This window comes from Coenobita brevimanus, chromosome 71, assembly GCF_032717465.1.
Source record: "Coenobita brevimanus isolate Jiangsu-jjx chromosome 71, ASM3271746v2, whole genome shotgun sequence".
NCBI classification, from domain to species: domain Eukaryota; kingdom Metazoa; phylum Arthropoda; class Malacostraca; order Decapoda; family Coenobitidae; genus Coenobita; species Coenobita brevimanus.
The window spans coordinates 56599872-56624151 of record NC_137024.1 but is presented as its reverse complement, the minus strand read 5'-3'; the positions used below and the strand labels follow the sequence as shown (position 1 = coordinate 56624151).

Genomic DNA, 24280 nt, shown 5'->3' with positions numbered 1-24280 from the left:
ATATAAATGATGGAGGGAGAGAACGAGAGACAAGGGAATGAAGGGAGGAGGAGGAGGAGGAAGAGGGAGAGATGGAAAAAGCGAGGAGTGAGGGAAATGTGATGGAAAGCTGGAGATAAGGAGAGAAGAAAGACGACGGAGATAAAAGAGAAGTGGGAGAGGAGGAGATAACGAAGAGGGAAAGACAGCTGCAATATCACGGAAGAAAGGCGGTAGGAGATAAGAGAGACGGCGAAGGAAAGAAAGGAGAGGAAGGAGGAGTTGGAGAAATGGAGATAAAGAGGAAAAAAAAAGCTAAAACGTCATGGAGGGAAGTAGATAAGGTGGGAAGAGAGATGACGGAGGAAAGAAGACGTATGGGGAGTAGGAGAAATGAGATTAAGAATATGGAAAGAGATGAAATGTGATGGAATGATGAAGAAAACAAGAGAAGGGTAACAGCGGAAAGGAGGAGAGGTGAAAATGATGTAGGAAAAAAAGGAAGCGAGAAAGACAGAAAGATATTGATAAACAGATACACAGACAGGTATAGACAAATAGATAGATAGATAAATAGAGAGAGAGAGAGAGAGAGAGAGAGAGAGAGAGAGAGAGAGAGAGAGAGAGAGAGAGAGAGAGAGAGCAAAACATTATACCTTTCCAAAATGGTGTCAATTCTGGGATGTGAAAAATTTTAGTGAGAGGAGGGCAGTGGAGAGAGAGAAAAAAAAGGCGGGGGAAAGTAACACACACACACACACACACACACACACACACACACACACACACACACACACACACACACACACAAAGACACGAAGGTGGAGAGAGAAAGTGGAGCGATAAAGAAGTCAGATAACAGCGATGATGGAGGACGTAATCAGGGAGGAAGAAAGATAAGAGAATCGTAACTGCAAAAAAAAAAAAAAAGAATGAAAATGGAGAAGAAAGGATAGGAAAAGAGAGAGAGAGAGAGAGAGAGAGAGAGAGAGAGAGAGAGAGTAGCCTACTGTTTATATAAAAAAGAGAAGACATACCGACGCTGGAAAGGAAGGGAGGAAGGATGCAACAACAATACACCTCACCGATATATCTCCAGCTTTTCCTCCTCCTCTTCCTCTTCCTCCCTCTTCCTGTCCTTCCTCCTCCTCCTCTCCCTCTTCCTCCATTCCTTCCTCTCCTCTCTCCCTATCCTCTCCACCTCTCTAGCCTGGTCTTCCCCTCCTTCCTACTCCCCATTCCAAACTCTTCCTCACTCTACCCCACTAATACATCCTCATTCCTTTCATCACTCCTCCCTTTTCTCCCCATGTTTCATCCTCTCCCTTTTCTCCCTTCCTGTGTCTCATCCTCCCTTTTTCTCTCCTCCTATGGCCCCCTCTCTCCCTTTTCTCTCCCTAGCCAAAGAACCCCATTTCCTTACTCTTCCTTCTCTCTATCTTCTTTCCACTCGCTACTTTTTCCTTCCTCCTTCTCATCACTCCTCCCTTTCCTCTTCCATCATGTTAGTCTCTTTCTCTTTCTCTCTCTCTCTCTCTCTCTCTCTCTCTCTCTCTCACACACACACACACACACACACACACACACACACACACACACGTTACGCAAGAATAACACGGCTATATATAACGGTAACGCCAAAATTGGAGGGCTATGCGTCTTTCGGCTTATGTAAACCTAAAGCTGGAAGGCATTAGGTCGATGGAGAAGGAGGAGGAGGAGGAGGAGGAGGAGGAATGGGGGGGAGAGAGGAGGGAAGGAAATGAGAACGTGGATAGAGGATGAAAGTGAAGAAATGCGAAAAATAAAGACTGAAATGAGAGGACAGGGAGAGAATGAGAGAGAGAGGAGAGAGGGTACGAGGGGAGAGAAGAGGGGAAGACAGGGGAAAGGGAGGGAGGGAGAGGGGGAAGGAGACGGGAAAGTGAATAGGGGAAAGAGAGGGAGGAGGGAGGGGAGGGAAAGGGAGAAAGCGGAGAAGAGGAGAGAAGTTGATGAAAGAGGAGAAGAAAGGAGGGGAAAAGGAAAGGAGAAACGGAGATCTGAGAAACGAGGAAAAGAGAATGAGCAAAAATGATTCCAGAAAGAGACCTGAAGAATGAGAAAATGAAAGAACAATTGTGGAAAAGATGAAAGAGTCGGGAGAGGAGAAAAATATCAGGATGGAGAGAGGTGGCGAATCTGAGATGAGACAGGAAGGGATGTGAGGGGGTAAATAGTGGAAGAGAATGGGTGGGGAGGCGCGACTGAGGGAGAGGAGAGGGAGAATGGATTATTAAGTGGGACTGGAGTGGGGACGATGATAAAGCAAATGGGGAAAAGCAAACTGGAGTGGGAACTTGGGAAAAAGTGAGGACAAATGATGAAGTGGAAGAATGTGTAGACTTGAGACGGGGGAAACTTAGAGGAGAGAGAGAGAGAGAGAGAGAGAGAGAGAGAGAGAGAGAGAGAGAGAGAGAGAGAGAGAGAGCGCAGAAAAAAGGAGACGGGGCAGCGGAATGAAGAGGAAGGAAGGCTAGGGAGGTAAAGAAAGAGGAACAGGAAACATAAGAAGGTAGAGAAAGGCCACGGGGAGGGGACGAGAAGAAAAGGAGAGAAAAAGAGGAAGGAGGTGTAAAGTGAAAGGAAAAGAGGAGACTGAGAAAGAAAAATGGAGATGAACGTGAGAGAAAAAAGTGAGAAGGAAAGAAAAAAGTTAAAAGGAATATTTTTTGGGAAGGCAAGAGGAGAGACAAGCAAATAACAGGTGAAAAGAGCTGAAAAAAAAAAGAAAGAGTGGGGAAGTGGTAGTTGAAAAAGATGAAAGCAAGTGGCTGGAGGAGAAAGAGAGAGAGAGAGAGAGGAAGGCAGTGTAATGACTTCAAGTCTCTTTAATCCGTGGAAAATAGTGAGGTTAATTTATTCATGGGGGGAGGTGGGGGAGGGGAGAGGAAGAAAGTGGAAGATGGAGGAGAAAGGGGGAGGGAGGAAGGAGGGGTGAGGAAGAGGAAGGAAGAGGGAGATGAAGTGGAAGGAAGAGGTGGGGGGATGGAGGGGAAGGGAGTGTTAAGGAGTGATTGAGGAAGAAAAGAGGAGACGACGAAAGAGGAGGAAGGTGATGAAGGAACAAGAGGAGGAGGAAGAGAACAGAGGAAGGAAGAAGAGGGAGGTGAAGAAGGAAGAAGAAGAGAGAGATGAAGGATAGAGACGGAGGACAAGAAAGGAAGGAGGAAGATGGATGCAGTGGGAAATGAAAAAAAAAGGAAGAAAGTGGGAAGACACGAAATACGGCAAAAGACGAAACAGATGAGAGGAAAAAGAAGGAAAGGCAGGAGGAACGCGAGGGAGGGATGGAGGGAGGCATCTGGGGGTAAGTCAAGAAGAATGATGGTGTATGAAGGTGCAGACAAGTGTGAAGGTGAAATATATGACTGGGAGGTGAGGGTGGGCGGTAGCGAGTCTTGGGAAGTGATGAATTAACACCTTTGACACCTGAGTCCTTTCTTCAGTTCAATATAAAGTGACCAAGAGGGACATCATCGAACTGAAAGGGCTCTGGATGTGGAAATACAGTAATATAAATCAGTCTACTGCACCGAGAGAGAGAGAGAGAGAGAGAGAGAGAGAGAGAGAGAGAGAGAGAGAGCAAAGGGCAGGCTATCCAATCCTCTATTCTCTTTAAGCTGTACTGTGATGCATTCAAGTCATCGGAAGTAAAAATATCCGGTAACTAGCGGGGCCATCGATCGGAATGTATCTATCACCGGCTGCATCTATCTGTCTGCCTATCAGTCTATTTATCTATCTTTGTATCTACCTATCTACTGTATCTGTCTGTGTGTCTCTGTATTTACCTTAGTTTATTTGCCTTTATCTATCTGTCTATCATTTACCCATCCATCTAACCCCTACCCAACTATCTATTTACCTACCTACCTATTTCCATCTACCTGCCTACCTATCTATCAATCTATCTATCTATCTATTTATCTATCTACCATCTAAGGTCGTCTCCGTGACCCCCATTCAGAGAGGGTGCGACAAAAACCCGTGGACCTACACTGGCCTCTCCTGACACAGCAACAATTTATCATTCTACACATCCCCTTCTTCCAAATACCTATCTATTTATCTATCTATCTATCTATCTATCCATCTAAGTCTGTCTATCTACCTCGTAACCTACCTATCAGTTCATCAGTTCATCCTCTGCTAAATAATATATAAATAAATAAATTAATAAATACATATCTTTTTCACTTCGTCCTTGTATCTATATGAATTTTTCGATAAACCAAAAATTTCCGGATTATTTTGGTTAGTCACACGTCTTACCTGCTTTTGATGTCAGGTGAATAATCTGGGAAGGCTCCTTTTGAACAGTATTTATTTTTCCTATCAGATAATATTGTCATCTTTCATTATAAGCCATGGAAGAAATGCTGTATTACTATATTTCCATTCAGTGAGAGAGAGAGAGAGAGAGAGAGAGAGAGAGAGAGAGAGGTGGGAACGCTACAGATGTATGGCTTACCTCACTCAAAAAAATTACCTAAGGCCACAATACACCAGGTTAATTAACTTCTCCTGTGCCCCTACACACACACACACACACACACACACAGTCTAATAATGACACCCCAAATTTTATCATCCATTCTCATACGCAGAGCCAATTTACGCCTGCCCACAAAAATTAATATACTACTTCGCCTAATACACCTACAAATATTCCTTCCTCAATTAATTTATTCTCTCGTGTATAAGATAAAAAAAAAATCTATGACATTAATTCTTCCCTGTAAATTTCGATAATGTACTTTCGCATGGCATGGAAAAAAAATCTGTATCAAGACTATTTCCCAGTATACAGATTTACTTTACTACACCCAATATATGATAAAAAATAATATATATATACTCCAGGGAAACTCGTGATATACTTCCACCTGGACCTCTAGTAGGCTATACATTTAACACTGACACTTTATATCGCAACACCATCTTCTGTTATATACATGACTTATTCTCAGTACACTTTGTTTATTTACCTTCTCCCCTACATACTTAAAATTTCAGGTATTGTTCTCAGGTAACTCGTGTCATATTATCAGCTGACCGTCTGACATTACAGAACCATCAGTTAGTCCTCTTATCACAACACTATCTCTCTTCACCTACATCCCTTTACTATACTTCATTCACTTTAACTTGGCTTAAATTTCCGTCCTTTTGCAGCTCGTTTCACAAAGCTCAGTGGCAGAGAAAGACAATACTGCAGCTCTACATCTCTTCCACAGTATCTTTTCGTGACCAGCATCATATTTCAGAGTCAATCTCTTGCAAAAACTCAGCACTTTAAGATGGAGAGATGACAATTTTAGACCAAGCTCGTGTGACAAGAGCGTAAAACATGGATTATTTTTCATACAGACTCTAAATATATACCCCTTATCTTCATTATACTCGTAAAGTACTATACACCCCAACTCAATTAATGCCCCCTCCCCCCTTCACCCCCACTAAATGTCCCCCTTCTGCGCCCCCAGGAGGTGCCCCGACTGCCGTACCGGACGTGGGAGAGGGCGAGGAGCGGGACCTTTTTCGCCAGGGACAACATCTCCAACTTCCTGCGCTTCTGTCGTCGTCTGGGGGTCCACGACAACCTCCTCTTTGAGACTGAGGACCTGGGTGAGTGTTACGTCATTCTGATTCCCTGTTACACTCTGGGAATTGAGTATCTTCATAAATTTTTGTCTTCATCTTCCTAAATTTCTGTGAATCGCCGAACCATCCAAGACTTGCATTAGCCCATTTAAGACTGATTATGCTTCTTTACTTTTAAATAATTTTCGTAAAAAAAGAGGCAGGGGATATATAATGCTCTGACTGGACCCAAGTGAGTGATATATCCTACTGTTTTTTTTTTAGATTTTGCTTGGGATCGGGGCGCCCTTTGGCTCTGACTCTGATATTGCTGCGTGTTTTGATTGTGATTTTGTTTTTGGGTGGGTCTTCTGTCCCTATTTTGGTGGAACCTGTACAAGTGTGCTATTAGGCTGCGATATTACCTGGCGTCGAGAAAGGAGGCTTAATAAAAAATACTCTGGCAGCAATTAGCAAGACACATCAACCACTTCCATCCGATGACGCACTTTCAATTTTCTTGCCATCTCCAGACGATGTGATTTGACTGACGGACTCATTTCTATCACTGACAGGGTTACTAAAGGATTTATCTAACCCCTCCTGTCCCAAACATCTCCCCCAGGCTTATTGAAATCGTAAGAAGCACGAATGTAAAAAGAGAAAATGTCATCAGAATCAGGAGTTAAAAAGGCGTGACCATTCTGAACAAAAACATAATTACCCACGAAGCAGCTTTCCTACACACGTTAATGCATTCCAAAGTCCTGCTGGATTTAATTAACTTTAATGAGCACAATGGCATTTGCGTGGACGAAATATTAACCGAGTAATGACCATTTCTCGAATATTATCGGTACGAAAGTTAGTGACGGTGCAAATTTTAGGACATTTTTGGCTTTCAGGCTCAATCTTTAAAAAAATATTGACTCTAACCTTATAAATATACAAGAAAAAAACACGTATATAGGGATAAGAAGTAACATAACAAATACAACTTTCTGGTGGTAAGAAACCCTCTCAGAATGATAAAAGTGCAAGAAAAAAGGAAAAAAAATATCATGAGCGATAAAGACTTCAGGGGAATATTGTGCTCATTTACGCGGAGACATTGATTAACATGAATTAGTTTAATCTAGAGCAAAGTTTAAGGCTACACATAAATTAAATGACCTTAAACACCCTGCGGCGTGTACATGTAACTCAGTGATGAAAACAAAGCACAAAAAAGCTAGACATAAACTTGATCTTTACTCCATCTGTTTTAGCCCCAAATCGCCATCTCTCCATCTCGAAGGCCGAGGTGTAACAAAAGACGGACACTGGAATACGATGCTAGTCACGAAAAAGTGATACTGTACCACTGAAATACGGGAAATAACTAAAAAAAAAAATCCGCGCCAAGTTAAAATGAACGACGTATAGCAGACCCGCCTAGAATACAGATGCAGTATATTTGGGTAAAGGCTACACAGGGTCCAGACACAGTTCACGTTTCCTGTCAGCGCCAGTGATAATAAATGCAAACCAAATTTATCCCCGGCACCACCACGGCTCTCCCTTGCGATGAGCTAAACCGTCAAAAAAGAACAAGAATAAATGAAATACAATACAGTTCTGAGTGGTTTGGTGCAGCTGTTTAACTCCCTCAATGGTTGGAAGAACTCTATAGTGTTGTATTCTAGGAAGGATGATTTTATTCAGCTGAGAGTGAGTTATAGGAGGTTGTTCAAATTCCCTCACTACAACACGGGTTTTTTTAATTTCTTCTAACTACTACTGCTACTACTACTACTACTACTACCACTTTCTCACCCTTTCATTACGATGGGTTTCTCCTAAAACGTCTAAAATCGTGTCGGTAGTGAGAAAAAAGGGCGCTGGTAGTGAAAGGGTTAAGGGCAGGGTACATAATTGGACGTCAAGCGGAGTGATGATAAATACTAACTGAATTTCTCTCTCTCTCTCTCTCTCTCTCTCTCTCTCTCTCTCTCTCTCTCTCTCTCTCTCTCTAAGTCCTGGTGGGTGGAAGGACTGAGGACTGCAATTTCTGCGAACTGGGCCGCATCAGTGTTGCTTTGTCTGACACTGGCTTCATGACCGCCCTCACCATCATGTTCATTTCACTCCCCTCATGTTCCTTTCATTCCCCTCATGTTCATATCATTCCGTACCAACCCTCACATTCATACTCACTCCATTCCCGCTATGCTCATTTCAGTAATCATCTTCATTCAATTCTCAGCCCCGTTAAAATCAAGCTCGTTTCTCCTGTCATACTCACTTCATTCCCATCCGCCCCCAATCATGCGCATTTCACTCTTACCTATTCCTCACACTCATGCTCATTTCATATTCGTCATGCTTTTTTCATTCCCGCTTCTCACACTCATGCTTATTCTCACTCCCATCATGCTCATTTTCACTTACATCGTGTTGACTTCATTTCCGTCCCTCACATTAATACTCACAGGATGCCCAACACGTCCATGTTCACCTCCCGTCCCCTCCAAACCCATTTCATTCCTCCACCACGCTCATTTCACCGCCACCGCTCACACTGCCACGGAACGGAGGGGTTGTAGGTGCATAATGAAATGATCCACGTCGTTTCATCAAGCGGCGTGACGAGGCTGGATCAGGATAAACAGTCTGGCTACACACACACACACACACACACACACACACACACACACACACACACACACACACACACACACACACACAGCCCAGCCAGATTAATCCGTGGAACATAAACGGAACTGCAATACCTAAAGAATATGGAGAAACCACGATAGCCACGATACCTGTTATCTTTGCAACAGCCAGACACCTGACCTCAAATTCCGCACCTGCCTTACACCCCGGAGGATACAAAGGGTTAAAGGATTCTAATACACTGGCTAGGATGCATTGGTTCCACTTGCGCGCGCACGCACGCACGCACGCACACACACACACACACACACACACACACACACACACACACACACACACACACACACACACACACACACAATAGAAAAACAAGTCAAAAAATCGCGACAACCAGGAAAAAAAGGAAAACTGAAAAACCAGCAAAATATTGGTGTGGCGAAGCAGGCGGAGAGAAAGGGGACACGAGGGAAGATGAAGGGAGGTGCCGTGAATGGGAGGGGAGAGTGAGGAGAGGGGAAAATGAGCTGGCGACAAGGGGAAAAAAATAATGGGGAGGTGAGAGGTGGACGCAATCATAGGAGGAAGGAGGGAGAGGAGGGAGGGACAGTTGGAGGTCAAGGAGAAGGAAGGAAGGAAGGGAAGAAGGACGGATAGAGGGAAGGAAGGAAGGAAGGAAGTGTGAGGTAAATACAAAATACGAGAAGCAGGAAAGGAAAGTAGAAAGGAAGGAACGAAGTTAGGGATAGGAAGGCAGGGAAAAAGCAAAAGTGAGGCAAATGCAGAAATAGAGACGAGGCGAGGGATAAAGACGAGAAAAAGGAAACAAAGCAGATGGAAGGAAAAAGAAGCAACACGAGGCACTGTAGAAGAAAGAGGGAAGAAAAATCGATGATAAGAGGGTCAGCAGGGTGAGGAAGAAGAAGAGGAGGATGAAAAAGATATGACTATGAAAATAAGGTGCAAGTGGATGGGAAGAAACAGGTATGACTGAGATGAAAGGAAATATAGAAAACAATAGAGTATATGAAGAAAAGAAATGGAGGAAGACAGTAAAGTGGAGAATTGAAGAAGAGAACGATACAGAGAAAGATAAGAAAATGAACGAAAGAAGAGAGAAATGAGCAGTGAAAGGCAGGAGGATGGCAGGAGACGGAGCAAGAAAAGAGAAAGGGTATAAAAAGAGGACAGAAGAAGGCGGTAAAACGAGAGGGCAGGAGGAAGAGAGAAGAAGACAGTGCAATAAGGGAGAAAGAGAAGAAAAATGAAGGATGGAAAGGGAAAAAAGGGGCAGAAATGAAGGTTAGGGTAGAGAGGAAACTGAGAGGAGGAGGAGGAGGAGGAGGAGGAGACGATGATGAAAACGAAACAGAGACAAAGAGAAGGAGAAAGAAAGATGAGAGAGAAGAAAAGGAGAGAGGAGGGGGAAGGAGAATTTATGTGTGTAAGTAAGGAAGGTTACATCTCTCTTGTCTTAATGCTCAGCCATGCCTCCCTTACCTTACCTTACCTCAGCCCTTAATGACCCGGCCCACCTGAGGCATAACAGGTAGCAGGTAAACACACACATATATATACCCAGCCACAAACACACATGCCAACACAGTGGTGGTGGTGGTATTATTATTATTACTATCATAGTGCTATTACTACCGTTACTACTACTACTACTACTGCTACTACTATTACTACTACTACCACTACCACTACAACTGTCATTATAATTATTATTATTATTATTATTATTTGTAGTAGTAGTAGTAGTAGTAGCAGTAGTAGCAGTAGTAGTAGTAGTAGTACCCAATCTTTGCGTGGCAAAATAGTCAGGATCACCACCACCACCACCACCACCACCACTACCACGACCATCATCATCGCATCATAATCATCATCATTATTATTATTATTATTATTATTATTATTATTATTATTATTATCATCGTCATTATTACAATTACAATAAGTATGACCAGGACGAGAGAGAGAGAGAGAGAGAGAGAGAGAGAGAGAGAGAGAGAGAGAGAGAGAGAGAGAGAAGAAATCTAGCGAGTAAACACGCATGGAAGGAAGGAAGGAGGATTACTGAAAAGCTAACATGGAAGGAAGGAAGGAAGGAAGGAAGTGTACTGAGAAGGTAAGAGAGGGGTGAGGAAGGGGGCAGCCTGGGGGTGTGTTTACTCGACAAATGCAGCGGCTGGTGATCCCGCGGCGGTGTTTGTCAATATTCCCCTCGCTCTTTACCTGCCCGCTAAAAGGCCTCCATCCTCCACCTCTGATACCTACCCAAGCAAAGCAGACGCAACTAAAAGAACTTAAAAGAACATACAGGTAATTCATCCTCATTAACCCTTTCAGTATCAAAAGAAAGTCTATATCACAGGAAGGACTGGTGAATGAAATATATGGCGTATAATCGCAGTGGGGGAAAAAATCAAAATACCTTGACTCATCTTGGCAATAAATCTTGAGTATCAGGTGGCTGCCCATTTTAGCGAGCACAGAAACTTAAGGTGGGATTCAGTCTTCATCAAAATTACTTAAGGTTCCTTCCGAGGCATTCTGAATGATTGTAAGTGATTTGCACTTGTCCGTACTGTACATAAATAAAGTGTGTCCGTTTCCCAGGTGAAGTACAACCTGCCGTGGTGAAGAGAGATTTCCTTCGGCATACAAAAGACCCCTCTCTTTGTTTTTTAAAAATCTGTATCTCATTAAAAGCTCTAAATCTGTATTACCCCTTAGCTAGATCGCGTTTTTCCCAGAATTCTCGCAACCAACAGACGATTTTATCCAACCTATGAAAAACCCCTGGAAGACGATTTTATTCAGCCTAGGAGAGACCCCCCCCCCTCTTAGCGAAGGGATTTATGCAGTACTGAAACTCGAAACATGTTACATTCATAGTGAAGAAGTTAGGAAAGACAGACAAAATATCCCAGTGTTTATTCCAGCTTATCCCAGTGTTTTTTTCCAGCATATCCCAGTGTTTTCTTCCAGTATATCCCAGTGTTTTTTTCCAGCACATCCCACCGTTTCTTTCCAGCAAATCCCAATGTTTTTTCCAGCATAATGTCATCCCAAAAGAAGGAGTTAGAAAAGAATGTCAGTGAAAATGTCAAGATTCTGTGTGTGTGTGTGTGTGTGTGTGTGTGTGTGTGTGTGTGTGTGTGTGTGTGTGTGTGTGTGTGTGTGTGTGTGTGTGTGTGTGTGTGTGTGTGTGTGTGTGTGTGTGATCCTGTATTCGTGTACCCGCTTTGTATCCACTTCTCCCCGGCAACCTGAGCAATATTAACACTTTGTTGACGTTTGCCACTCAAGGTACACATGCAACTCCTCTCTCTCTCTCTCTCTCTCTCCGCTCCGTCTTTCCTCCTCCAAACTTCTCTACACTTGCTTCACTTCCTCCTCCACTCTTCTTTTACATTTCCCCTCATCCTCCTTCTCGTCTCTTTTATCGCCCCTTCTCTTCTTCTCTCATCATTTATCTCCCTGCCTCCTCGTCCTCTTCCATCTTTCCTCCTCCTTCTTCTCTCAATTATCATACTTTCTTTGTCTTCCTCCTTCTCCTCCTCCTCGACCTCTTCCATCTTTCCTCCTACTTCTCCTCTCTCTCCTCTCATACTTCCTTTGTCTTCTACGTCCTCATCTTCCTTTCTGTCTCCTCCTTGCTCCTCTGTTGTTAAACTTCCCTCATCCTCCTTTTTCTTCCATCTCTCCTATCTCTTCTGTCTCCTCGTCCTTTTGTTGTCTCCAGTCTTCCTTCCTTTTCTTCTCTCTTCCCTCCTCCTCCTCCTCCTCCTCTTCCTCTTCCTCTCTTACTCTCACTCCGCTTCTCTTACTTTCTCCCGGAGCCAAAATTTCGCCCAGACAAGCTAGGCAACAAACACTCAAAAGTTACCTTGGGAATTCTCTTACTGGGCTGACGAAAAAAAAAAAAAAGGAAAAAAAAAGAAAAGAAAAAGAGAAAAAATGTGAGAGAGGAAAGTGTTTAATTATCTTCTCCTGTTTACTCCTTTTTACAACCCTGGTTTAGTGCCTGGGCGGGAAATACGACGGTTTTTCTCCTGCAGTGTGGTTTAACAAATTCTGGGGACCTATTTTGGCAGTCAATTCATTTTCAAGTTGAGATTGGTTTTACTTTCTCTCTCTCTCTCTCTCTCTCTCTCTCTCTCTCTCTCTCTCTCTCTCTCTCTCTCTCTCATCCTTCGTCTCTCGCCTCTTCTTCCCTCCCCTTTCACCCTCTTCGTTTCTCCTCTCTCCAACTTTTGTCTCCATATTTGCTCTCTCCCTCTCCCCCTCATTCCCTCTTATTCAGTAGCGATTACCTCCCCTCTTCCTTCCCCTCTTTCCTTACTCATCTCTCTCTCTCTCTCTCTCTCTCTCTCTCTCTCTCTCTCGCTCATACGGACAATTCGAGCAGACTAAAACGAACCAGTAAAATATTCAGATTTTATGCGAATTTCTCGATGGAGTTAGGATATTACTGGGGAGGGGGAGGATAATGCTGGCCACCGTTAGTTAGCCGAATACTCGTTGCCAAAATATGCTTCGTAACGTCACTTCCATAGCGATTCATTCTGCATTATCAAAATTGTCATCATCGACATTATTATCATTATCTTCACCAGCATATCATCAACGTTTTCCTCATCATCACCACTATCATCATCAGTGTTTTCTTCATATCATCAATCATCATCATCATCATTATCATCATCATCACGAATCTTGCATTTATCCTTTTGGTAGTTATGGCACACCGAGGAACTTAATCTCGTGTGTGTGTGTGTGTGTGTGTGTGTGTGTGTGTGTGTGTGTGTGTGTGTGTGTGTGTGTGTGTGTGTGTGTGTGTGTGTGTGTGTGTGTAGTATACAGGATGACCAGGGAGTGATTAAAGACAAAAATAAAGTACCTAAAAAGACGTCATTACAGAGAATATACCAAAGACGCTACACTCACCTTCACTGCAGAATCTGGAAGTGAAGTGTGTGGGCGTAGTCAGGTGGGTGGGTCGGAAGTGGAGCACCTGTTGAGAGAAGAATGATTTTTGTTAATGCTTGAGGAACACGCTAGTTTGGTACTCACAGGTATTTCAACACCTGTCTTGTTAAGTTTATTATTAGTAGTAGTATTATTATTATTAGTTTTTTTAATAGCAGCAGTTCGCGGTTACTATAAATGATACAACAAACTTTAATACACTGGTACTATATGTTTCTATAATAAAATAATATACTACACTAGGTCTACGAGGTAACAAGTATATAAAGTCACAGGGGCATCATTTACACCAATTTCCCATTCAAGACTTTCATTTAAGAATAGTTAATGTTATTCAGTATAATTTTGCTCTCATCTTTTCCAGGACTCTACTTTTACCTGTCCTCTCCAGTCTCACCTTTCCGATCTTTCCTCTTCATTTTAAGGCTCAAACTGCTCCTTGTCTCTCCTATCTCAGTTTTCTCTCCAGTTCCTCCTCTCTCCAAGTTTACAAATCCATTTCTACCCTCGAATCTTAACCCTTTCCCCTAATCACATCACCACCACATCCTCACATCTCTCATGAACTTCGTAACACCTTAAAATCGGTGACTTAATTTTGTTTTCCTCTTGCAGTATCCAGACGATTTTATTCAGCTTACAAGACCACTCTAATAGTTCACAAGATCTCCCCAAACTAAGTCAAAAAAATCTTTATAATATGGCACAATGAAAAAAGAATATACGTCACCGGAATGAAAGGGTCAAAGCTACTTATATTAATTCCAGTCAAGAGTTCCAAAAAACTTTCCCATTAGCCAAAAAAAAAGGAAGAAAACAAGGCCTACACCATTTTCTCGGCGTTGGTTAATCACGGCAGAAAAGAACTGGAAAAATACAAATACGAAACACCACGAGAAGTTTAGTAAAGGATTCAGGAAACCACGTGAGTTAAGAATGTGAAGGAAAAAATGAGAAAAAAGAAATAAATAGGACCAAGTTATAACTGGAAACCTCTCTCTCTCTCTCTCTCTCTCTCACACACACACACACACACACACACACACATACATTACACAGACAACATCAAACTGAATAAAACCACCAAGTGGCAAAAGGCATGGTAAGTAACATTAGTTCTGTGTCATCTCTAAGAACACGTAAAAATTAGTACTACCCACGTCTTCCCTGCGTGTCCCAAAATGCAGCTAAAAGGCGGAAGAAAACAACGCAGAGAACTTCACCACCTCATACTCCCACTTCACCTCCTCATACTCTCCCTGACACCTGGCTAATCAGTAAAGTCTACCCCACCTACACGCAAAAATAGGATGAGTGGAGATGGAGCTGCGATGTCAGGACTGGTTTACAAGAGCAGTCTGGAAGCACAGTGTCAGAGAGTGTGTTTGAGAGTGTTGGAGAGTGTGTTGGAGAGCGTTAGAGAGTGTTTTTGAGTGTTAGAAAGTGTTAGGGAGTGTCTGCAGCGGGTGGACATGACACTTACCTCCCTGAATTATCCTTTCTGAGTGTGGATGGTGGTTTACTTTCCTTCTTAACATCATCTACTTTCCAGCTGTCTTCCACCACCATGCTTCTCCACACTGGTAAAAAACTAATCTTGTAAACAACCTAAAGTCGACATGGGTTCTAAGCAGACATCTGGGGTTTCTTTGAGGTTGAATATAATCGTCTGACGGTAACCAGAATATGACACCAAACTATACCCTTTTCACTCTAACTTGGCCTAAAACTGCCATCTCTCCATATTGACTGCTGAGTTGTAACAATTGATTAACACTTAAATATAGCCCTAGTCATGAAAAAGTACAATGAAGAGGATGTCGAGCCGTAGCCACATCTTTTTCTGCCGCTGTCCTGTGTGAAACAAGCTGCAAGAATGACGAAAATTTGGGCCAAGTTAGAGTAAGGATAGTATAGGCACCTGCTTATTAAAGGGTCGAATCAAGAGTAACTTTTCAAAGGGCAAGCGCTTCCTGCAGCTTAATAAAATCGTCCGGTGGAAACCATCGTAAAATATCTAATGGAATGCGTACCTTTTACCGAAATAAGGCAGGTTAAACTCCCTTCCAAAATTGCCACCCCAGCTCGAAATGGCCATCTGGATAGTGAGAAAAATATGTAAATGACAGAGTGGTCGTGTGGGTGGGAAAAAAAAAAAAAAGTAAAACAAGTTCAATTAAAAAAAAAAAAGAAGTGTAATGGCGTTCTATAATATTCGGCGCCTGACACTCGATGGCTCACAGACTATATCCGCTCCAGGTTCGGCAGGTAAAATTTCACTGGGTCAGCTCGAGTTTTAAATGACATGCTTTCCTGGCTAAAATACCAATACACTCATGGTTAAAGCTAATACCAGTGCACTCACGGTTAAAGCTAATACCAATATACTCACGGTCAAAGCTAATATCAATACACTCACGGTCAAAGCTAATGCCAATACATTCACGGTCACAGCTAATGCCAGCACACTCATGGTCAAAGCTAACGCCAGTACACTCACGGTCAAAGCTAATGCCAGTACACTCACGGTCAAAGCTAATGCCAGTACACTCATGGTCAAAGCAATTACAAATACATTCACAGTAAAAGCCTATGAAACATCAAATTAATTAGTGGATTATATACAGGTACGTAATGAGAAGGCTGTGTTGTTCTGTTTACCTCCAGCACGAAAAAAAAAAAAAGGGGGTACATACAGAATTATTAACAGGGATAAAAAGAGGGTGAACGACCTGAGAGAAACAGGCTATCACATTAGATCAATTGGAAGAGATTAACCCCGTAATGAGAGAGCAGAATAATTGCTTTGTCCGCCGCAATGACGAGAGACGAGTATTTTTAAGGCATACACAGAAAGGCAGGAAATAATGATGTGTAATCATTAACAGCTACATTTTAATGACACTCAGCTAACATAAAGTGGTATAAAGCAATGGAGAGTGACTGCAGCTATAAATTTCCTGCTATTTTTTCTGCCCCGCTTGTTTTCACCGTACCTGCCAATTCTTTTTAAAAATTACCCAAGTTATGAAAACGTGGGTGTGGAGAGATGAAAGCGGAGAGAGGGGAGGGGTGAGGAGGAAGGGGTGAGATGAGAGGGGGAGAGCATGAGGAGGAGGGGGAAAATATGGAGGGGTGAGAAGTAGGAAAGGACGGGAGGATGGTAGGTGGGGAGGATGAGGAGGGAAAGGGATGATGAGAAGGGAGGAGAGTGAAAGTGGGTTAAGAGCAGAGAGAAGGGGAGAGGGGAACGAGGATAGAGGGGGCGGAGGATGATGAAAATAATATGGAAGAGAAGTTAAGGAAGAAAAGTAGGAGAGAAAAAAAAAGAAGAGGGGATGGAGAAATGGGATTGGAGGGGGTGAAGGATGATGAAGATTAAGAAGGAGGGGAAGCACGAGGAGACAGGAAGGAAGGAAAAAGGATAGAGGTGTGTGGAAGAAGGGAAAGGAGACAGGAATAACGATGAGAGGTAAGAAGGAATGAGATATGACGCTGGAGGTTTGGTGTGGGATGACGAAGGGAAGTGGGTTTTGCGAGTGTGGTGGATGGCAGGCGGTGAATAATAAAGCAGGTGTGTATTCATGTCAGAGCCGCAGCCAGGTATTGCGGCTTGCGGTGGCAGATGCACCAAGGAAGGATGTGGTGTGATGAGGGTGTGTGAGTGTGTACGGGGGGGGGGTGTGCAACCGCAATAATAAATAAAAAATAAATAAAAAGACAGACCAACGGACAGACACAGATACTGACAGATATACAGTACAGTAGAGAAACAAAAACACTCACTCTCACTCTCTCTCTCTCTCTCTCTCTCCCTCCCTTCCTCACTCAATCACTCTCACTGTCAAATTGTGTGTGTGTGTGTGTGTGTGTGTGTGTGTGTGTGTGTGTGTGTGTGTGTGTGTGTGTGTGTGTGTGTGCGTGCGCGTGTGTGTGCGCGTGTGTGTGCGCGCGCGCGCATGCTCTTGCATGCATGTTCTCGCTAATAACCAACTGCTCTCGATGAACTGTGCTTTTATTACGCAACTGACAAGTGATAACATACTGTCTTCAATTTCACCATAAATTTCCAGACCCCACGTAAAACTAAAAAATATATAAAATAAAATAAAAATGAGGATAATACACATGGCTTTCGAATGCCGTAATACTCCAACCTGTATATGTTCCCTTCCATCTAGTGCTGCTCCTTCTATATCCCTCCACTAACCTATTTCCTCCCTCAATGTTCCCTCCATCCTTTTTCTCATCCCTCCACCACGCTCTTTTTCTCTCCACATCTTCTCTCTAACTCCATATCATCAGGCAAAGTCCACCCACTCCACAAATTTCATGATCATCTATGTTCCCTCCACCACGATCTTCCCCCTATATACTCCTCCATCTTGTTGCTCCTCCTTCCTCCATGCTCCCTCCATTACCCTGCTCTTTTCCTATACCCTACCCCTCATTCACCATCCTGATTTTCCCTCCATCCTACTTTCCTACCTACTTCCATCCTACTCCCTCCCACCACCAGATCTCCTTCATCATCAGGGAGCGTCCATCCCTCCCTCTACAAAACTCCCCTCACTAATAATCTTTCTACTCTATTCTTCCTCCACCGTTCTAATCTTCCCTCCTTTCCATTCTCCCTCCTTCCACCCTTGTCCTACTCCCTCGCTCCATCCTACTCCCTCCCTCCACCAGATCTCCCCCTCCATCAGGGCGAGTCCATCCCTCACTCCACAAAACTTCCCGCCCTAAAAATTTATTCTCCAGCCTCCAGAGCTTATAAAAAACGGACCCCACACCCACAGCTCAATAACCTTCCCTCCCTCCCACCCCCCTAGTGGTGGTGGTGGTGGTGGTGGTGGTGGTGGTGGTGGTGGTGGTGGTGGTGGTGGTGGTGGTGGTGGTGGTGGTGGTGGTGGTGATGGTGGTGACGATGATGCTTATAATGATGATGATGATGATGATGATAATGATGATGATGATGATCCCCAGTGCTTTGTTAGTTAATTCACCCGCAAATAATAGCCCAATACTACTAATAAAAACCAAATTCAATTACGGTATTTATTGCACAGACGCCGCCATTTTCTATATCGTTAATTGGCCACCATATTAAACCAATGAAGTTCAGAGGAAAGGGGGTACTAAAAAATTCACCCCATTTAGTACGCCGGCCCCTCTTTCACTCTCTTCTCGACACAGACGATTTTATTCAGCCCAGGAGGGAGAGTTCTTGTAGTGAAGGGCTTAATGAAGGCTATATCTAAACCCCAAAATAGAAAAGTCTCCCCCAAACTAGGTCCAATTGCCGGTATATAGCAAGAAAGAAGCAGAAAAATCCTTCATCGTGTTACCGGATACTGGGTAAAAAACTGCCTGAAAACAACAGAGATGAATCCTGTGTTGTGGAGTCGAGTTGCTATGGATATGGCGAGAAACGAGAGCCGTATAATGGGTTTAGACGATGCTCAGTAAATCGCTACAGGAAGGAAATGTGAAGGGGGAAGAGGAACAGAGGATGAAGGAAGACGGAAGGATAGGCAGGAAGGAGGACAGAGGACAGAGAAGGAAATATGAAGGAGGAAGGGGAAGTGAGGATGAAGGAAGTTGGAAGAGGAGAAGGGAGAGGATGGGCAGAAAGGGGGACAGAGGATAGGGGATGAGAGATAAGGATGAGGCAGGTGAAGGTAAGATAGAACGAAAAATGGTATTATGGATGTGGGAGAGGAGGATGAATGGAAAAGGAAGAAAGACAGACAACAAGAGAGGAAGAAAAGTGGGCTGAGGGCTGAGGAGGGAGGATGGAACGGGAAGGACAGAGGGATGGGGAGGGGAAGGATTGGAGAGGAAAGAGAGAGAGAGAGAGGATGGGGGAGACTCAGGGAAGGAAGGAAAATGAAGAAGGAAGGAAGACAAATGAAAAGGGACAACAGAATGAGGCAGGAAGAGGGAAAGAGGACGTATAGAGGGTGATGGAGGCGCGGGTGAAGGACTGCCATAAATAAATTTGATGTGAGCTCCGTGACTCCTGTCCACTGAGTCACTGATGCCGCACAGGCCCCTATGCTCGCGGGATTATCGGGGTTTCTTGCACTTCCTCCTTACTAGTAAAATTCTCTCTCTCGTACGTTAATGTATATATGTAAGTTCTATAAACTAGGACAAAATGAAAGATGTAAATAGACTACAAGAGAATTAACAACAACATGCACAATAAATTGCTAAGGAAGAGGTGTCAGAAAGCCTTCTAAGTCTGCTATAGTGCGTTTATTCTAACCTGACAGTGATCCCCAGACCCTTTCAGCTCAGTTCATGGGTAAGTGAAGTCAGACTGGAGGGTTGATTTGACTAGTAACCAAGGAGACTCATTCCTACCTCACATTTACGGCTCGTCAAATGTAATGCAATCACGGCACATTAGTGGCGTTGTACGAGTGGCCCAGTTGCGTCAGATGAAAACAAACCGACTTTAAAACACTGATGTGCGGTGCGGGACCTGGCCTAATGCGGTTATGTGTGGGTGTAGTAGTGGTCAGCAGATTATACACCAGAGACCGTCAAAGAGGAGTACTAAACATGTGCATACATTGACGCACATCGTGGTGGTGGTGGTGGTGGAGTGGGCAGAGCAGTGACTGGAAACTGAAGGACTAGACACCTGTGCCCGTATTAATAAAAACTCCTAGGAGTAAAAGTTCCTCTCAAAGTGAAATTTGGCTCCTAATTTCTAGAAGTACTCCTAAAAGTTACTTTCAACTCCTAAGTTTACTCGTAAAATCGCTAAAAAGTAAAAGTCCTCCACAAGGACTTTTAAGGAGTTAGGAGGGCTTTTAGTGACAGTAATCACAGTAGCTGCGTCCCTCAAACACCAAGAGACAAGACATCATAGACCATGGCTGACCGACACCATCCACCACGCAGAAATTTTCGAGCTCGGAAGGATGCATTCATGGAATATGATGATCAAGAACTTGTAAGAAGGTACCGTTTCGATCGTGAGAGCATTCTGTTTATAACTGATTTAGTAAGAGATGTACTGGAAAGGCCCACACATCGAAACCATCCTCTCACACCCGAGATGAAAGTGTTGATACTATATAGCTACCTTGCAACTGGAAAAATGCAGCAGTGTAATTGTGATGACTTTGGACCATCGCAGCCATCGGTGAGCAATGTGATAACGGAAACACTCTATGCTCTAACTGCTCCACACATTGTTAAGAGGTTTGTGAAGGTCCCTCGTACACTCCGTCCAGTTTCTCTTTCTCCTGAATATATCTGCAGCCTTGGAATCTTGAAATTGTGCCATTGTTGACGGTCATTGCACCATGTACACACGATGCCCCGATGGTAGCAGGTACGATCAGCTGACCACACGATGTGTTTACATTTTATCCATTTTATCGACATTCGTAAAGAATCATAATATATGATCAAATAGATGTTGTTTCTATATATAAAAAACTAGTTTTTCATTTTTTAACTACATACTGATACTCTAAGGTTTTGTAATGGTAATTTTTTAAATATATTAAGCAGAGATTTTTTGTGTTGGTAACACTTCATGGTAGGAGCGAAATTACTACTACGAGTCCTCCTAGGAGGAACTTTTAGAAGCAACTCTCAGCTACAACCACTTTTAGTAGCAATTTTGGGAGTACTCCTAGAAGTTTTTATTAATACAGGCCCTGGACCTCAGATTGGACCTCCTAAATCTGTGCCTAAAGTCTAACAAATTATTCTTATCATCAGACCATTTTATTCAACCTGTGGGACGAGTTTGGTAGTGAAAGGCTGCGACAGAAGGCATTTACTCCATGTAGGTAGAGTTTAAAAGCTTTATAATAATTCATTCCCGGTATTACATGAAAACCGTGTCGTAAAAAAAAATAGGTTACGCCACAACACAGCACACTTGAACAAAATTGCCATTAACTCAAACTCTCCTTCTGAGTTATTTACGGGGGGTCACAGGTCACCAGAAATCACTTTTGCCCATTTTTTAAAGACCTGGTGGGATTGATTATATATTTGTTTTTTTTTCTATTTATGTATTTAATTTTTTGGTTAACGCTGTATCAGTATATTCTCTTGAAGGATGCTTGAAACGGTAAAACAATGCAGACCATGAAGGAATTATGTTTGTCGGTATTTTAATACTGAATGCTCTCTCTCTCTCTCTCTCTCTCTCACCAGTCACACCCTCCAACACAACGAGATGATGACGGCACGACGCTTCAGTTCAGGCACGGAAAAGAAAAAAAAAAAAAAATGCCGGGCCATCCACGCGAGAATTTCATGCCTCACAGACGTCCATAATTACGATGCAGGTCGCAGGATAATATTTTCAAAACGCAAAATTTGGCAAAACGTACATTAAGAATCAAATTTTTTTTATCCTATTCCTGGGCAGTGCTGATAAATACATTGTCTCAGATTCAAGCTTTTTATTATATTTTATTTTATTTTCACAAACTTCAGTGGTTAATATATTTATGAGGACTAGTGATTTTTTTTAATACCAGTTTCTTAGCGATGTGTTTTACCTGTTACACCTAAATTTTCTCCTCTCTCTCTCTCTCTCTCTCTCTCTCTCTCTCTCTCTCTCTCTCTCTCTCTCTCTCTCTCTCTCTCTCTCTCTCATGTAGTGTATATCGATTTAATGTTTTTATTTTGAAGTCTAGCGGAGGCCTTTCTTAGTGAAGGCCTAAGAACCACAAGGGAACGAGAGAGAGAGAGAGAGAGAGAGAGAGAGAGAGAGAGAGAGAGAGAAGAGAGATAACAGCATAAGAAAAAACGATTGAGAATTAAAAAAAAAACGGTCTCTCAAACACACACACACACACACACACCCACACCCACACACACACACACACACAACTAAGGATATAGGGGAGGGCCAAGAAGGGAAGGAGGGCAACCCATCTGCATACAAACAGCCACGGCCACGGTAACTCTTGAATATGCTCACCAAGTACGATAGTCATACATTTTCTTTCTTACGTATAGGACTATTTTTTTTTATACTGTACGTGTTTTATCTTCCTCTGTTCATCCTCTGAAAATAAAACTCGTACAACCACCAAACATTTCACAACAAAACTAAAAATAATAATTACTTTTTTGTGTGTGTGTGGGCATAATTCGTCCATCCTTCCACGACACAACAAAAATTATTCCTAAAAAGACTTTGCTATCGTTAAAGTTAAGATCCTTTTTCAATACGTCCTTTAAGATCTTAGGCTGTTATTTACAAGAATACTTAAGATAATTGTCCTCGCCACTAGTATATATTTTCACCTTAAGACACACAGGAAGATTTTACATCGATCTTACTTTGTCTCCCAAAACCACGATAAAAAAAAATTGATTGTGACTTTTCCATGTCTTCCTAAGTTACGATAAAGAACTGACAGTGAGTTTTTCTTGTCTTCCTAAATTACGAAAGAGAACTGATAGCGAGTTTCTTGGTCCTCCTAAATTACGATTGAGAATTGACTGCCAGTTTTCTTGTAAATCTCCCACGTAATCCTAAACCCAGCCTGGAAGTAAAGACCAGCCCGGAAAACCTTGGCAGCAATTACCGTGACATTTATGAACCATGTGTGTGGCAGGAGTAAGAGATTTGTGAGGGGCTTGACTGCAGGAGGGGGCGCGAGGTGTGTATATAAAACCTTATTAGAAAGACCCGGAACTTTTTTTTATTAACACACACACACACACACACACACACACACACACACACACACACACACACACACACACACAAGACAGCCAACCAACAAGAAACAGCTAACCATACTCTCACTTTCCTCCTCTCTCTTTCCGCCGTTCTCACCCATTCCTCCTCTCTCTCTCTCTCTCTCTCTCTCTCTCTCTCTCTCTCCACTCTCACTCCTATTCACCTCCTCCCTCTAGAATTTTTCTGTCACCCACTCACCTCTCTCAGACATCTTTGTTACGTCCTTTCTCTCGACCCATCTCACCTGTCCTCTCTCTGTCTCTGTCTCTCTCTCTAACCTATCCATCTTCTTTTTCCATCCACACATTCTCCTCTCTACTTCCCCCCCCCTCTCTATCATTCATCCATTTCTGCCAAAACTCCCCTCACTTCCTTCACCTGCCTATCTCTCTACCCATCCGCCCCACCCACCTGCCTCCGCCCACTTCTTCCTTTCTCCCACCCACCTGCTTCCGCCCACTCCTTCCTTTCTCCCACCCACCTGTCTCCACCCACTTCTTCCTTCCTCCCACCCACCTGCCTCCGCCCACTTCTTCCATTTTCCCACCCACCCAGACGCCGGACAAAAACTCCCTCTTGCAGGAAACTTACAACACCTAAACTACGCTGCTGCCCAGGACCACTACGGGAGGCTGGGGAGGGAGGGAGAGGGAAGGAGGAAAGGGAATGAGGAAGAATAAGGGGACAGAGGGAGAGGGAGGATATGAAAACGGAGGGAGGGAGAGTGGGGGAAAGGTAAATAAAGGAAAGAGAAGAGAGGGAGGAAGAAAGAGGGTGGAAAGAGAAAGATGGGAGGAAATGGGTGGGAAGGAGGGGGAAAGGAGGGAGCGATGGAGGGAAGAGAAAAGAGGGAAGAAGATGGAGGGGTTTGGAGGGAGAGGGAGGAAAGATAAGGGAGGGAAGGAGAGAAGGAGGAACGACAAGAGTGGGAAGGAGAGAGAGAAGGAGGGAAGTGGGCCAGCCAGGGGAGGGAAGAGGAAACACAGCCACATTTTACCCGGAACAAAGACGTGCAAGAATTGGGATCAAGGTATTGCGGGGATTGCTGGGATCTGACACAGGGTTCAACTGGGAGGGCTTATGGGTTCTGATATGTGAGGGTTCGACCGAGAAAGCTTATACATTGCAATACATGAGGGTGAGGAAACAGATGATAGAGGAAAGATAGTGAAAGTGGGAAATGCTTCTCTCTCTCTCTCTCTCTCTCTCTCTCTCTCTCTCACACACACACACACACACACACACACACACACACACACACACACACAATGTAGAATTAGAGAA

The 24280-nt window shown here is 43.4% G+C and overlaps 1 protein-coding gene across 1 annotated transcript in view; it reads left to right on the top strand.

The window, feature by feature from the left end:
• The window catches only part of LOC145406793 (uncharacterized), a 137882-nt gene that overhangs the window by 83499 nt on the left and 30103 nt on the right, over positions 1-24280 (top strand). The window contains exon 4 of the mRNA XM_080277890.1: positions 5508-5649. Within this exon, the coding sequence (XP_080134016.1) occupies positions 5508-5649 (142 nt within the window). The remainder of the gene's footprint in view (positions 1-5507; positions 5650-24280) is intronic.